Source organism: Trichomycterus rosablanca, chromosome 6 (assembly GCF_030014385.1).
Source record: "Trichomycterus rosablanca isolate fTriRos1 chromosome 6, fTriRos1.hap1, whole genome shotgun sequence".
NCBI lineage: Eukaryota > Metazoa > Chordata > Actinopteri > Siluriformes > Trichomycteridae > Trichomycterus > Trichomycterus rosablanca.
The window spans coordinates 17,535,517-17,553,007 of record NC_085993.1 but is presented as its reverse complement, the minus strand read 5'-3'; the positions used below and the strand labels follow the sequence as shown (position 1 = coordinate 17,553,007).

At 39.2% G+C, this 17,491-nt stretch overlaps 1 protein-coding gene across 1 annotated transcript; it reads right to left on the bottom strand.

Annotated features, from left to right (window-relative positions):
- Positions 1-7,072: 7,072 nt before the first annotated feature.
- On the bottom strand, positions 7,073-15,352 carry snrpc (small nuclear ribonucleoprotein polypeptide C). The gene is made up of 6 exons (XM_062996685.1): positions 15,295-15,352; positions 12,616-12,658; positions 12,386-12,494; positions 11,960-12,049; positions 7,565-7,669; positions 7,073-7,460 (listed from the first exon to the last, which is right to left on the bottom strand). The coding sequence occupies exons 1-6, from the start codon at positions 15,300-15,302 to the stop codon at positions 7,336-7,338; spliced, it is 480 nt and encodes a 159-aa protein (XP_062852755.1). The 5' UTR covers positions 15,303-15,352; the 3' UTR covers positions 7,073-7,335.
- Positions 15,353-17,491: the final 2,139 nt, after the last annotated feature.

Here is a 17,491-nt window from a genome sequence, read left to right as displayed (position 1 = left end):
CAATGAGAGTGGGAATAAAACTTTTTACTTTAGATTGTCGCAGGTAGCATATGAGTCTGCATGTGTGTATGTTTGTGTCTGGATGCACAAGTGTCTTCATATCTACGGTGTGAGAGCTAAATGCTGTATGCGAGTGTACAGTGTATCACAAAAGTGAGTACACCCCTCACATTTCTGCAAATATTTCATTATATCTTTTCATGGGACAACACTATAGACATGAAACTTGGATATAACTTAGAGTAGTCAGTGTACAGCTTGTATAGCAGTGTAGATTTACTGTCTTCTGAAAATAACTCAACACACAGCCATTAATGTCTAAATAGCTGGCAACATAAGTGAGTACAACCCACAGTGAACATGTCCAAATTGTGCCCAAATGTGTCGTTGTCCCTCCCTGGTGTCATGTGTCAAGGTCCCAGGTGTAAATGGGGAGCAGGGCTGTTAAATTTGGTGTTTTGGGTTCAATTCTCTCATACTGGCCACTGGATATTCAACATGGCACCTCATGGCAAAGAACTCTCTGAGGATGTGAGAAATAGAATTGTTGCTCTCCACAAAGATGGCCTGGGCTATAAGAAGATTGCTAACACCCTGAAACTGAGCTACAGCATGGTGGCCAAGGTCATACAGCGGTTTTCCAGGACAGGTTCCACTCGGAACAGGCTTCGCCAGGGTCGACCAAAGAAGTTGAGTCCACGTGTTCGGCGTCATATCCAGAGGTTGGCTTTAAAAAATAGACACATGAGTGCTGCCAGCATTGCTGCAGAGGTTGAAGACGTGGGAGGTCAGCCTGTCAGTGCTCAGACCATACGCCGCACACTGCATCAACTCGGTCTGCATGGTCGTCATCCCAGAAGGAAGCTGACGCACAAGAAAGCCAGCAAACAGTTTGCTGAAAACAAGCAGTCCAAGAACATGGATTACGGGAATGCCCTGTGGTCTGACGAGACCAAGATAAACTTGTTTGGCTCAGATGGTGTCCAGCATGTGTGGCGGCGCCCTGGTGAGAAGTACCAAGACATCTGTATCTTGCCTACAGTCAAGCATGGTGGTGGTAGCATCATGGTCTTGGGCTGCATGAGTGTTGCTGGCACTGGGGAGCTGCGGTTCATTGAGGGAAACATGAATTCCAACATGTACTGTGACATTCTGAAACAGAGCATGATCCCCTCCCTTCGAAAACTGGGCCTCATGGCAGTTTTCCAACAGGATAACGACCCCAAACACAACCTCCAAGATGACAACTGCCTTGCTGAGGAAGCTGAAGGTAAAGGTGATGGACTAAACCCAATTGAGCACCTGTGGCGCATCCTCAAGTGGAAGGTGGAGGAGTTCAAGGTGTCTAACATCCACCAGCTCCGTGATGTCATCATGGAGGAGTGGAAGACGATTCCAGTAGTCACCTGTGCAGCTCTGGTGAATTCCATGCCCAGGAGGGTTAAGGCAGTGCTGGATAATAATGGTGGTCACACAAAATATTGACACTTTGGGCACAATTTGGACATGTTCACTGTGGGATGTACTCACTTATGTTGCCAGCCATTTAGACATTAATGGCTGTGTGTTGAGTTATTTTCAGAAGACAGTAAATCTACACTGCTATACAAGCTGTACACTGACTGCTCTAAGTTATATCCAAGTTTCATGTCTATAGTGTTGTCCCATGAAAAGATATAATGAAATATTTGCAGAAATGTGAGGGGTGTACTCACTTTTGTGATACACTGTATGTATGTGTCAATGTAGCATATGTGATTTCCTGCAAGCACAAGCTTGCAGGTCTTTGCACCTGCGTCTGCATGAACGTAGCCTGTGAGAGCTGCTTTATGTCCAGATGTATGTGAATTTAGCAGATGTAAGTGTCTGTATGGGTGCAGATGTAGTTGACGTGAGCTTCTCTGTACGTGTGTGAAAGCAGCCCAAGGAAGAATCTGTAAGCTTCAATGTGTGTGTGTGTGTGTGTGTGTGTGTGGACTTGCAGGGCTATTACAGTGGGCAACAGTGCACAGGACCGCTGCCTGAGTGCAGCTTGTTTAAAGACAGATGTTGACTATAATGTGCACAAAGCAGCACATATTAACATCTGCCTGCAACTGCTAGCAATTAACACATTCTTAATTATATAGTTGTTGACATTTGCTATAGTCTGAGAAGTCATAAAGGTAATACAGTAAAAATTAATAATATTTTTTTAAATGTTCACTGCTCACGAATGATATTTTTTTTGGTAATCAGTTACCGTGACAGCCCTAATCACTGTTTTCTTTTTTATATTTTTGGCACAAGAAGGACTACACCGATCAGCCATAACATTAAAACCACCTCCTTGTTTCTACACTCACTGTCTATTTTATCAGCTCCACTTACCATATAGAAGCACTTTGTAGACTACAATTACTGACTGTAGTCCATCTGTTTCTCTGCATGTTTTGTTAGCCCCCTTTCATGCTGTTCTTCAGTGGTCAGGACTCTCCCAGGACCACCACAGAGTAGGTATTAGTTAGGTGGTGGATCATTCTTAGCACTGCAGTGACACTGACATGGTGGTGGTGTGTTAGTTGCTGGCATGAGTGGATAAGACACAACAGCGCTGATGGAGTTTTTAAACACCTCACTGTCACTGCTGGACTGAGAATAGTCCACCAACCAAAAATATATCCAGCCAACAGCGCCCTGTGGGCAGTGTCCTGTGACCACTGATGAAGGTCTAGAAAATGAAGGACTCAAACAGCATCAATAGATGAGCGATCGTCTCTGACTTTACATCTACGAGATGGACCAACTAGGTAGGAGTGTCTAATAGAGTGGAAATTGTATTTAAGAACTCCAGCAGAGCTGCTGTGTCTGATCCACTCATACCAGCACAACACACACTAACACACCACCACAATGTCAGTGTCACTGCAGTGCTGAGAATCATCCACCACCTAAATAATACCTGCTCTGTGGTGGTCCTGTAGGAGTCCTGACCATTAAAGAACAGGGTGAAAGCAGGCTAAAAAAGCATGCAGAGAAATAAATGGACTACAGTCAGTAATTGTAGAACTACAAAGTGCTCCTATATGGTAAGTGGAGCTGATAAAATGGACAAGTGTAGAAACAAGGAGGTGGTTTTAATGGTATGGCTGATTAGTTATAAGTGTGATGAATCTGAGCATGAATCTAAATGAATTAGTGTCGATCACAGTTTCAAGGAAAAGCAATTATTGTATTGTTACCTGATAACATCACAGTAAATACTGCATTTCTGCACACGTTTGTTTTTGATGGTTTATTTTATATAAATGGGCTGCTTACCTCAGAGATGGCACACCAATCCTTTCAGAATTTCAATTAGATGCAATGCCAAGGCCTATTTTCAGCTTAAAATGATCCAATTATCTAGCACATAAGGAAGAAGCACTGGAATACTGAGGAAGCGGATCAAGAGAATGACATCTGAAACACAGCACTGCTCCTGCCAGCTTGTTTCAAAAAGCTGCATGATTTTTTTCCATTTACGTGACTGGAATATAATCCAGCTCAAATTCAGTAGAATTAGTTTTCCGTCATTGTTCTCTTACTAGTAGTGATTTGTGTCTGGTGGAGCTATAATCCTGAAGATGTTTCGCCACTTGTCGAGTAAAGACTCATCTTCACGATTGTAACACATAAAAACTATTTAAGTGTCTCTCAAGAACAAGCAGCATTTGATGCATCTGTGGTCATGGTTTGCTTTATTATTTGGGCTGTACTGTTGTTTCCGCTCGAGTTGCACTGCTCGTCTGTGAAATTGACTGTTAAATCTGTGTTTGTTTTTCAGCGACCATATTGTACATCCCTGACTCGGTGATCATAACATCCACTCCATCACTCACTATCAGCCCTGTTTTTGCCACTGTTCAGTTGTTCGTTTTCTGTTTCACATTGACAGTCCCTCTGAGTCATGCCATCGCATTGCTTTGTATGTACTGCTTGTCCCTGTGTTTGTGTAATTTAAAATAAGTTACCCTATTTCTAGTCCATTTAAAAAGGCAGAAAAGATTATTTACGATGCATACATTCATTTAGATGGATTTATATGCACTTTGCTGAAACTGAATATTCTTTCCTGTGTAGCTGACTCCACCTTTCAAGTTTCCGGACACCAAGGTGTGAATACGAGGTGAAAATCAGGTGAAACTTTACATGAGAGTGAATGACGGAATGAAAGTCAGTTCACTTGATGGCACAGAACTGATGCAATTAGAGGCCGATCATACCTTTAGACAAAATGCTAACAAGAACTTGTAAAGATTTGCTTGTGAAGCAGGTCTGTGAGCATGCTGGTCTTTTTTATATCTGAATAAATGCACTGTTTACTTGATTATCAAAGAAGAAATAGGAAACGGACTTTCAATGTTGCAAAAAGGGTAAAAAACTAGAGGATTCTAGTATGAAGCACTGTGTACATTAGGTTCAACCCAAATCCGGGATTTATTTAGAGGTAATGCAGGACAAACACTATATTATAATTATTTAATATAAGAAATAAGCAAAAATCTACTTCATTTAAAGAGAAAAGATTAAGCAGTCAAGTATTATAGTAATTAGCTTTCTCTTTTACTAAATAATGTTTTGGAGATACTTGTTTAATTACGTCACCAAGAACCTCTTAGTTCACAATACCACATTGATGCTTGACATCAGTTTGATACTAGTGCCGTTACTCCTTACATTTGAAATAAAATGCAAGTGTCAAATCACTTTCATTTTACATTTTAGCTCATTTAGTTTCTGATCAGCCATAACATTAAAACCACCTCCTTGTTTCTACACTTACTGTCTATTTTATCAGCTCCACTTACCATATAGAAGTTCTTTGTAGTTCTACAATTACTGACTGTAGTCCATCTGTTTCTCTGCATGCTGTTGTTTAATGGTCAGGACTCTCCCAGAACCACCACAGAGCAGGTATTATTTAGATGGTGGATGATTCTCAGCACTGTAGTGACACTGACATGGTGGTGGTGTGTTAGTGTGTGTTGTGCTGGTATGAGTGGATCAGACACAGCAGTACTGCTGGAGTTTTTAAATACCGTATCCACTCACTGTCCACTCTATTAAACACTCCTATCTAGTTGGTCCACCTTGTAGATGTAAAGTCAGAGACGATCGCTCATCTATTGCCACTGTTTGAGTTGGTCATCTTCTAGACCTTCATCAGTGGTCACAGGACGCTGCCCACGGGGTGCTGTTGGCTGGATATTTTTGGTTGGTGGACTATTCTCAGTCCAGCAGTGACAGTGAGGTGTTTAAAAACTCCAGCAGCATTGTTGTGCACACCATGTCAGGGTCACTGCAGTGCTGAGAATAATACCTGCTCTGTAATGGTCCTGGGAGAGCCCTGACCATTGAAGTAAGGCATGAAAGGGGGCTAACAAAGCATGCAGAGAAACAGATGGACTACAGTCAGTATTTGTAGAACTACAAAGTGCTTCTACTGTATGTGGAGCTAATAAAATGGACAGTGAGTGTAGAAACAAGGAGGTGGTTTTAATGTTATGGCTGATCGGTGGATATATATATTTTTATTTAGTTTGGTTTATTTTTTTAGTTCTGGGTAAAAAACTCAGACAAATTCAGGGGTTGTTCCACTTGAAGCTTTTTTGTTTTAAAATTGCTTAGCTTTATTTAGTGTGCACTTCAGGCTTAGTGGGTTTCACTAACCAAATCCAATTTCCATCCACTTTTTATTAAAAGGTCTGATTAGAATGTTTGAGTCATTTAACAGAGACATTTTGGCAGAAAGCCAAACTGCTAATCGAGCATGCTGGATATCAGAGACGGGGATGCATTAGCTTAAGTAGCATTAGGTAGTTACGACTGGCAGACAGAGATAATTTTCTAATAAGTGCAAAACAACCATTTTTGTGAATTTAATACAAAAGAAAGAAGATACCTAATTTTTGGCATTAACAACCCAGTGACAAAAAAACCTCTGCCAGAGACAATGGGGCAGTTTGGTGGTATAGCAGAAAGTGTAGTTGCCACACAGCACCGAAGTCCGGGGGTAAAATCCCCTCACTTTGGTCACTGTTTAAGCATGAGGTGCCCTAAAATGGATGTGTAGCTTCAGGGTGCATTTTCATCTCATGCCGGCTGGTATCGGACCCACTGGAAAGTTATTAAAAATAAATAACATAAGCCATCCTCTGTAAACTCAGTTGGTAAACAAATCTTCAATAAATCAGGTCTGATTGTTGTTTATTTGATCTTTGGAGTACTCCTCATTGTGGATCACTACTGATTTTGGGATTTATTATTCGTACTAACTGCTTTGATTTACACTAAATTAGTCATAATACTAGACAAAAAAAATGGGAAAAAAAGGTTTATTGTAATTGAAAGTAGATTTTTCTAGTTTGCGTATTGTCATAGTTCAGTTTCATGTAGACAAGTTATTGGTCTGGCTTTTACCAGCAAAAGAAAAGCTAATACTTAAGGATCTGGCCTTACAGGACTATGGCCTATAGTGCAAACTAAAAACATTTACCTAACACAGCACTCTGAAGATTAGGGCTGGAAAAGTACACCAAATTCTAAGATGTTTAAATGACTTATGCTGAATTTAATTCACTTTCATTTCTTATTAATCTGTGGAATAATTAGCATTTGTGTGTTACTCATTGTATGTCCCTCATCATGACTTATGTTGTCTGCTTGCACTTCTGTTGTGAAACTGGAAATCTCTATTTTGTGATATCATATCTGAACATATTTAAAGATGTCAAGGCAGAGACAAAACATTTGTAATATTAAATTATACGCTGAGTGACTATACTGAAAAATGTCTATCCATGCTTTCCACAAAGTTCATATTTTAACAATCATAATTTGAAAAGTTATGTTTGCATAAATGCCAAAAACCGAATAAAATGTAATAACATTTTTATTTTGCCTATTTAGTATTGTTTGAACACACCACTGGGAAATGTGTCTAATCCTAATGAGTCAAGGTCACAAAGCTAAAAATATTAATGGATTTTACTCAAGTGCATTTAGCAAATTACCTTTTTTATTTAAAGTTAGTAAGGCAACAAAAAAAATCTTCTGATGGTTTGTAAATTTATTGTAAAAAAATTGTACATACAACCATAACGTAGATGTTACCCACTCACATGTCTGCAATCCTTGTAAGTAAATCATAACCAGTTTGCATGGCAACAGGGAAATTCTGGACATCCAGGTTAAAAAGGAAAGGAAAAAAAGTCCAGTAAAATGAGACCAAGTGTGATAAACCAAACTATAAAAATCTTCCTAATTTTGACGATTTTTGGGGAAAGGAGGGCAATCGCGACACTACAGTTCTTCCTACCGATCTGGCCGTACCATGCCAGGTCTTATGGCCATCATCATTGGCCGAGCAGGAGGTCGCATCATGTGGGGGGCTGGCATCATTTGCATTGGAGCACCCATAGGGGGGCGCATACCAGGACCTGCAGAATACAGAAAAACGTTTTTTAATTACAAATGCATTACATTTTCATGGTTAAATTTATATTGGAAAGTTATTCTGTGAGAACTAAACCAGTCATCCTACCAGGACCACCAGGCATCATGCCATGTGGAGGGGGGCCCATCATAGGCATCATTGGAGGCCCACCCATTGGAGGAGCTGGTAACATGCCTGGTCTAGGTGGTCCACCTACAAAAAAAGGGTTAGAAAATGATTAATAAATACTAGAGTATCTAGAGTATTATCACTGGAGTCTTTTTTTCTTTCAGCTCCATATTTCGGAGTGGCCATAGCAAATCCAGTCTGCATAAAGGTGTTGTTTTTTCTCCACCCAATGCCCTTTCTGACACAACCTTTGTATTTTTATCTGAACTTCAGACCAGCACAGAAAGGGCACTGCTAGGCTGTTTTGGCTAGATTGTAACCCCAGTTCTCAGAAGTAGTGAACTAGCAAATTTTACAGCTGTGCCACCTGAGTGCCCAGTTACTGGAGCCAATACTGGTTTAAAATACAGTATTGCATTTGACCCATCGATTTATTTTATGCAGTAAGATGCATGTTTACCAACATGAGGAAAATCCCATACATAAACACAATGGACAATGAATTGTTGATGTTCAAAATAACATATGCATATAGTCAGCTCTGTTACTATAATGACATCAATATAAATCAGTATTGTTACTACTTACCATAAAATTAATATTAATAAAATTTTTTTTTTTTTTTTTTAAACTCTATAAGAACTTTTTTTGGGGACCACTGTTGTATCATTGAGGTCGTTATACCCCTTCTGGCATTTCTTTACTCACACACAGCTAATTATGTTTGTTGAGCATTAGGCCAGGTCAGTGGCAACACAGAGACTCAAGCTCTGAGAAATGCCGGGCAAGCATATTAGACTGCTGCACCACTCGTTGATTGAATGGCCACAAATCTTAAAGGAGTGGAGGCTGTTGTAGAGGTGTCCACATACTAATAGATCTATTTTGTACTTGTATGAAATGGTATAGAAGCTGGCTAGAGTAAGATTACTGTATTGCATCACTTTATAGAGTTAAATTGTATCCGACAGTAAATGTAGTAACCCTAAATATACAGAGTTTAATTAGCTACATTTACAGCTTTTTATGGCCAGTACAGAATAAAATTAATTAAAATCCATCCAGACATTTCAGATTGGGCTGAGAATATACTAAACACAAAATGATGTCGGCTACAAGCGAATCGATTTTAGGAAATTCGTCTAAAGTGTGTCAGGGGGCAATTTATAGCAATTTGGCAACACAAATATGAGACACTGTCAGCTCTAAATTCACTTTATCATGAAAGCTGAAAAGCTATAAAGAAACAGCTTAAGGATTGATTTATTTGTGCGTCTTATCTAGGCAGAGTATTGGTTGCACTCAATGCTCGACACAACAGGGCAAGGGTAGGGACGCTTGCTTTATACAGAGAAAATGTACTGATACACTTCACATGCTCCAGAGCTGAACCGATATTTGTGTTTTTAAACATGTGCTGAGAAGCAGAAACACATAGCTGTCTAACCAGATTTAAATAACATTAACACGGCTTGCAGTCTGTTTAAAGCTAATAAAGTTACCCAAACCTATAGCAAAACACTTAATAGCACTAAAACACACACTTTGTAACTGTTTATCTGTAGTGTGTGATGCATCAGAGCAAAAACATCTTGACCGGTGTTTAAGCTGTTAAAACTTTTGATAAAAGATTCACACAGCTAGGGGTTTATTCATTGCTTCATATTATTTTTGTGCTGTGTGGCTTAAACCATAAGATCACTTCAGTAGATATTATTTTAGACCAATTTAAAAGACTTAAGACAGGGCACCTTGATCCAACTTTGGGAAAACAAACAACAAGTATTCACTAATTCAAAGCCATGATATTGGTATTGTGATAAAACGGACTGATTTCACCACAAGTGTTGATAAATATATACCTAGTATATACAGGTTCTTCTAAAAAAATTAGCATATTGTGATAAAGTTCATTATTTTCCATAATGTAATGATAAAAATTAAACTTTCATATATTTTAGATTCATTGCACACCAACTGAAATATTTCAGGTCTTTTATTGTTTTAATACTGATGATTTTGGCATACAGCTCATGAAAACCCAAAATTCCTATCTCAAAAAATTAGCATATTTCATCCGACCAATAAAAGAAAAGTGTTTTTAATACAAAAAAAGTCAACCTTCAAATAATTATGTTCAGTTATGCACTCAATACTTGGTCGGGAATCCTTTTGCAGAAATGACTGCTTCAATGCGGCGTGGCATGGAGGCAATCAGCCTGTGGCACTGCTGAGGTGTTATGGAGGCCCAGGATGCTTCGATAGCGGCCTTAAGCTCATCCAGAGTGTTGGGTCTTGTGTCTCTCAACTTTCTCTTCACAATATCCCACAGATTCTCTATGGGGTTCAGGTCAGGAGAGTTGGCAGGCCAATTGAGCACAGTAATACCATGGTCAGTAAACCATTCACCAGTGGTTTTGGCACTGTGAGCAGGTGCCAGGTCGTGCTGAAAAATGAAATCTTCATCTCCATAAAGCTTTTCAGCAGATGGAAGCATGAAGTGCTCCAAAATCTCCTGATAGCTAGCTGCATTGACCCTGCCCTTGATAAAACACAGTGGACCAACACCAGCAGCTGACATGGCACCCCAGACCATCACTGACTGTGGGTACTTGACACTGGACTTCAGGCATTTTGGCATTTCCTTCTCCCCAGTCTTCCTCCAGACTCTGGCACCTTGATTTCCGAAAACAGTACTTTGGACCACTGAGCAACAGTCCAGTGCTGCTTCTCTGTAGCCCAGGTCAGGCGCTTCTGCCGCTGTTTCTGGTTCAAAAGTGGCTTGACCTGGGGAATGCGGCACCTGTAGCCCATTTCCTGCACACGCCTGTGCACGGTGGCTCTGGATGTTTCTACTCCAGACTCAGTCCACTGCTTCCGCAGGTCCCCCAAGGTCTGGAATCGGCCCTTCTCCACAATCTTCCTCAGGGTCCGGTCACCTCTTCTCGTTGTGCAGCGTTTTCTGCCACACTTTTTCCTTCCCACAGACTTCCCACTGAGGTGCCTTGATACAGCACTCTGGGAACAGCCTATTCGTTCAGAAATTTCTTTCTGTGTCTTACCCTCTTGCTTGAAGGTGTCAATGATGGCCTTCTGGACAGCAGTCAGGTCGGCAGTCTTACCCATGATTGCAGTTTTGAGTAATGAACCAGGCTGGGAGTTTTTAAAAGCCTCAGGAATCTTTTGCAGGTGTTTAGAGTTAATTCGTTGATTCAGATGATTAGGTTAATAGCTCGTTTAGAGAACCTTTTCATGATATGCTAATTTTTTGAAATTTTGGGTTTTCATGAGCTGTATGCCAAAATCATCAGTATTAAAACAATAAAAGACCTGAAATATTTCAGTTGGTGTGCAATGAATCTAAAATATGAAAGTTAAATTTTTATCATTACATTATGGAAAATAATGAACTTTATCACAATATGCTAATTTTTTTAGAAGGACCTGTATATATATATATATATATATATATATATATATATATATATATATATATAAACACCTAGCAACCAATCCAGTTTAAACAATGACAGACCGTTAAAAAACTCAAAGCCCATCACAAGTCTGGTCTTTCTGTTGCTTTATAATGTACTCCTTATAAATAAACCACTAGTAATCTACTCCTCCTACCAAAAGCTACCAAACCATAAAACTGCTGCAACTTACAGAGTTCAATGAGTAAGAAGCTGTTTTCTTAAGTGTGCTTAAAATAAGACATACAATCTGAGGAACGGATGTTAATGGTTAACTGATTACTGATCATTTTTCGTTTAATGGCGTCAGTTAATTTTCACCTATTAGGGATTACTTGAAATTTTGCATAATGTCCCAGTTTAAAAGAAGAACGATAACTGCATTCCTATAATTTCATTAAAATTTTCAGCATTTAGCAGACACCTTTTATCAAAAGCGACTTTCAAGACAGACTGTATACATTGCAAGCAGTTGAGGGTTAAGGACCTTGCTCAAGGGCCCAACAGTGGCAAGCTGGCAGATGTGGGGCTTGAACCAGTGATCTTTCAGTTAATAGTCCTGTACTTTAACTGCTGAGATACCACTGCCACTATCTTTGGTTTGCCCTTGTAATGAACCAATGGCTACTGACTTTGTTTGAAATCTACATTCAGATTGCTAAACATGCATCTCACTGTTCCACATCACTGCCATGTTCACAATGTTAAGATCTTGTTCAATTAAATAAAGCATAAAAATGTGCTAATATGAAACTGTGACGTGTTCTATATTTTGATGGGACGACTTATCAATTAAAAGACGAACAAAGTTTGCATCTCTACTTGGAAGGTAACCGTGGTGTGTGTTACAATAAACAAGGGCATTAAAATGATCTATTACTTAAAACATAAAAGGAATTACCAATCGTGGGATGAGGAAGAAGTGATGGACCAGGAGGGCCAGCACCCGGAAACGGTGTGGGTGGAATTTTGCCCTGCTGAAAAGCAGCAGCTGGAATAGAAAAAACAAACGTCACATACAAGAATCATTACAATACAGTTACGTGTAAATGTTATCTTAATATGATTGAAATAATATGCTTAAAATTGTAAATTAACTGTATCCCTATATCATTTCATCCTTGCATATGTGGGACCTTTCTTTTTTAAAAGACAATAAGGACGTCCAGGTGGGCACATTATTTTAACTGCCATGTTACACCATTAGGATAAGAATAAGTAATCCTGAAGTAATCCTAGGTGTTTAAAACCTACTTCAAGCTGTAGTAAAACAAAATGAAGTATCGATTTACTATAATTGACCAAGCTAATAAAAAGCAGTACTTACTTGTTTTGTCTATAAGGTTCTGTGCTTGCTCCTCCATCCATTTCTGATAATAATCTTTAACATTTTCTTTGTGTTTACGCCCACTACAGTGAGTCTTTCTTACCGACGGCTGCAGAAATACAACATAAAATATTTAGTTTATTAAAATGAATAGAATTAATTAGTAATGTATTATGATGTTTAACAATAATGAATAAATCAATTATGAATCACAAGAAATAAATACAAACCGAATCATGTGTTAAATATGTGTCACAGTAGTCACAGTAAAACCTGAAAAGGAAACAAAAGGGTTTGTGAGTTAGTCAGCCTTTTAATGATTTCTTTTTGAAAACAAACATTTGGCCATATATGTATTAACTAAAACATGCCAAGTTTACAGTATAGGTTTCTTTGTTTGAATTTTGCCTTTGGGTAAGTTGCCCCAAAAAGGTAAGCAGTTGTTCTTATTAAATCTCCTGTGATTTTGCACAAGTACCTACTACAAGAGAAGAGATTAAATAAAGCAGTACATCATGACCTGCTGAGATCATGGTCACCAATTGGAAAACCTGTAATATAAACAAATCTGACTTGCTGCTTTCTCTTACCTCAGTGCATAAGGCTCTATAAACTGGGATAACACAAAGCTTTAAACTTTAGAGAAGTTTATTTTTTTCTAATTACTGGACTATTGCATAGAATTTCTAAGTAGACACGTGCAGTCAACAAATCTACAGTCCAGACAGTCATAATCTTTTAAATGTTTGTTGTACAGTTAGCAGATATGTGATGCTGGGCATATGCCACCATCTGTAATATGGCACAGTACAACAGAGTACACATCTAAATCCAGAACTTTCAGTGTACCTTCTGCTACTGTCTGTTTCTAATTGCACAAGGATATCTGTGAAAATAAGAGGAGCCGCTGAAAGTGAAGCCGCGACAGCATTTTCCACCAGATGCTGCGAGTAAATACTTCATGGTAACTGTAAAGAACAGGACCATTTTCAGTTTACCCCCCCCCCGATGTGGTTGCTATAATGTTTAATTTTCTGTAACCATGTAAAAGGTTTTTGTAATTCATGATATTGCTTTGATAAAACTGTTTGCAGTTGGGTTTGCAGGTATGGTGCTTGTACCGTCTCACTTCTGTGGCGATTCCGTTTAACCAGTCAACATTCTACTCAATCAACAACACACCTGGTTAATAAGAGTTTGTTTGTTTGATTCTTAATGCCATGTCAGCTGCTATGACTATTTATTTATTAGGATTTTAACATCATGTTTTACACACTTTGGTTACATTCATGACAGGACAGGTAATCACTTGTTATACAAGATTCATCAGTTTAAGTCTTTATTTTCGAACGCAGCTATGGACAATTTTGTATCTCCAATTCACCTCACTTTCCTTTGGACTGTGGGAGGAAACCGGAACACCCGGAAGAAACCCACACAGACATGGGAAGAACATGCAAACTCCACACAGAAAGGACCCAGACTGCCCCACCTGGAAATCAAGTTCCCACTGAGCCACCCTGCTATGGCTATTATCATGAATAATAGGTTCCAGAGTCTCTGCCATTAAGATAGGCTGAACTGGCCGATTTCTATGGCAGCGGTGACTCCTTGATTTGCCTTTGACCCGTCTGTGTAGATGGGGATGCGAGAGGAAAGTCTGTTTCTAATTTTCTATTAAATAACCAAATTTAGCTTGGCAATTAAAACAACCACTGAATGTGGGATCACAGATTTAAAAACACCCAACACAATAGGGCACCATGCAGTGGAAAAGGGAATTGACTAACTATTCTGAGGAAAGAGAGGTAATGAAAGATTGTTTTAAACAATGCATGTGTGATTTCACAGCAGCTGGGTAAATAGTCTCAAATACAAATTCACAGAACTGCATCTGAATGATCTGTGTAAGTGACAGCTTTTTAAACCTGATACCAACACCCACGTGGGACAGTGGTAGCCTAGTGGGTAGGCTCAGGCTGTCAAGCTACTTTGGGCTATCAACAATCCCACCTCTGCCATGCAGCCACTATTGGGCCCTTGAGCAAGGCCCTTAACCCTATCTGCTCCAGGGGTGCCATACAATGGCTGACCCTGCGCTTTGACCCCAGCTTCCAAACAAGCTGGGATATGAGAAGAAAGAATTTCGTTGTACTGTACACGTATATATGACAATAAAAGGCATTCTATTCCATCTGGTAAGTGCAAAACAAAGCCCAGTGGTGTTAAAACAATCCACTGACCCTAGTCTGACCCTAGATAAACAGTTAATAAAACCTTTACCACTGCCATTTTTAATGTTCACAGACACTTCTTCATGTATACGAACGCGGATTGTATTTTAGGTGTTTGTATTCATAGAAACAAACAATACAAATCAATAATAAATATTACACGCGTTGAAAACAGATTGTAAGAAATACTGTTTACCTTTGATAGCATGTTTGTCATAAGACGAATAGATATTACGCCAAGTAACTGAATGGCATAATTACCCAGTTACAGACTAAACATACCAATATCAGCCTGGTTGCTAAATGCTACATTTGTGCGAAATAACAAAAGAAAAAAACGGACACGCTACTTATCTAGCAACAACTACGGATAAAAATTTAAGGCTGTATTCCAAACAGCACTACATTGTACTAAAAAGTATGCAAATATTAGCAACACTGTATATAAATTAAACGCACTATTTAGTGTGCTAGTATGCAGTTAGGGACGAAGCCCAAATGTTAGCTAGCTAGCAGAGTTAGCCAACTGCAATTGTAACAAAGGCACTACTTCTTACTTCTACATTAATATAAAAAATAAGCCTAATAAAACAGAAGTATTTAAAAGCATTTTTAGAAGCACATATCAACACGGTATATTTAAAGAGAAATGCGACTAGTTTTAAACCCACTTACTTCGGCATCTTCACCAGTGAACACGGCGTGAAGCGCCAACGGAAATTCAGTACTGAAACGTTCCGCTATGAGTCGCTACATAAAGACATTAGCAGCGCCACTAGGCGGACTGGTGCGGCATAGCAGGGGGAAGCAGGAGCGCAATGGGCGTTAAGAAAAAAAAACACTTTTAATAATTTTAGGCGCATTTTCCATTTCATTTCATTTTTACTTTCAGCATTTAGCGGACGCTTTTATCCAAAGCGACTTACAATTATGACTGAATACAGTTTGAGCAATTGAGCGTTAAGGACCTTGCTCAGGGGCCCAGCAGTGGTGGTGGTGGTGATGCTTGAACCGGTAACCTTAGGATTACCAGTCCAGCATAACCACTGAGCTACCACTGCCCATTTTCCAAAAAACAAACAAACAAACAAACAAACAAACAAAAAAAACACTATTATGCAAGGAAACATGGACAAGGTGCCAAGCTATCGCAGGGCAACACCCAAACATTAATTTAGTCATCTATTCAAACGAACGAACTTTTCTGTGTTATTTGAGATGGAGTAACTAAAGCCTAGTTCACATTACACGATTTGTGCCCTGATTTTTGATGTGCCAGCTTGGAGGCAACTCGGCGTTCGCTCTGGGCTCAAAGCTGGGCTCTCGATCACTATGTGTGAACTGTTCAATGACTCGATCCAAGCTGCTTAAGAAAAATATCTAGCATGTTAAATATCTGGACCTGCCGGTGAAACCCTGGGGGAGGAGATGTAAATATGTAGAACAGGGGCATAATATAGTTCAGAATCAGAATACATCGGTACACACACAAGCTTTACAGTATTTGTACTTTCACACCAAACCATAATACCGTTACACTGCAAAAAATATTTATTTGACTTCCAACTCCTCGCCTTCCTGCTCGCCGCGTAGCCCAATCCACTCCTTCAGCCAGATTCATTTTCTTTTTGTACTTGCTTTTAAGCTACACATCTGCGCTCAAACAACCTTGATCACTCGCTTTTTGCTGGCGTGCATTTTTGGACAAAGTATCACTAGACCCCGTGTCACCTCTCACGTGTGTTTTTGTGACAAAACGTAGTTTTGTAGACGTCTAAAATTCCTCATGGTGATAGATTGTGTAGTGTGTGACCCCCTATTACCGATCAGTCGTTTAGTGTGAAAACTACAACGACTTAAAAGACTCCCGATTAAAAGAGATCAAGCTGTGTAGTGTAAACTGTACAATTATATGGACAACTTGAAAGTTGTGTAGTGTGAACTTAAATGATCATAAATGTGGAAACATGCTGTGATCTGACATGTTCTTTATTTTCAATGACAAGCTGAAACATGGACATTATAACCAGACTTATGTCCAGCTGAAAATGTTTGACACTGAAATTTTTGAGAATGTTTGACAGAGCTCTTTTCTAGTCGTGGCCAAATGTTTGGTTTCCACCGTTTGCTGCTTCAGTTTTTATGGTGGCAATTTGCATTATCCCTAGATTGTTATGAAGAATGACCAGATGAATTGCAAAATCATTAACTGTCATGAATATTAACGTAATCACAAGAACGCCCTGCCACAAAATGGCCTGCTAACACCATTTCATTAATCACCATTTCATCTCGTTAGCTCAGAAGATAAGTGTTAACTAGGACATGGCAGCCTTTATCACTGTGGCATGTTGATTGAATTAGAAAAGCAGACTGACTGCTTTAAAATGAGGATGGTGCTTGAAATCATTGTACTTATGTTAACCATGGTTGCATCCAAAGAAACACATGCAGTCATCATTGCTTTGCATCAAAAAGGCTTCACAGGCAAGGACATTTTTGCCTGTAAGATTGCACGTAAATTAACCACTTATCAAACTTCAAGAACTTCAAGGAGAAAGAAATTGCTGTCCAGGACCATCTTCTAAAAAGGATTCAGCTACGGGATCACGCCACCACCAGCGCTGAGCTTGCTCAGGAATGACAGCAGGCAGGTGTGAGTGCATCGGCATCTTTTCTGGAATTAATTGCAGCTGTTGAATTTTCAGAGGAATACTTCATACATAACATGTAAAAATGCTCACTTACACAGTATATGCATGGTGATCTAACACTAGATAGTGGCGCATTAAGTAAATACTTACTTGTACATCTGGCCACATAAACAATTTTATTTAGCCACAAAAATACCAAAATAATTTAAGTTACACAT

Excerpts from the sequence above, each read along its gene's own strand:
- snrpc (XM_062996685.1), bottom strand. Across the intron at positions 12,050-12,385 it reads GAACCTTATAGACAAAACAA|CTGCTGCTTTTCAGCAGGGC; the intron begins GTAAGTACTGCT and ends TTTCTATTCCAG. Across the intron at positions 7,670-11,959 it reads TCTTCCTCATCCCACGATTG|GTGGACCACCTAGACCAGGC; the intron begins GTAATTCCTTTT and ends CTTTTTTTGTAG.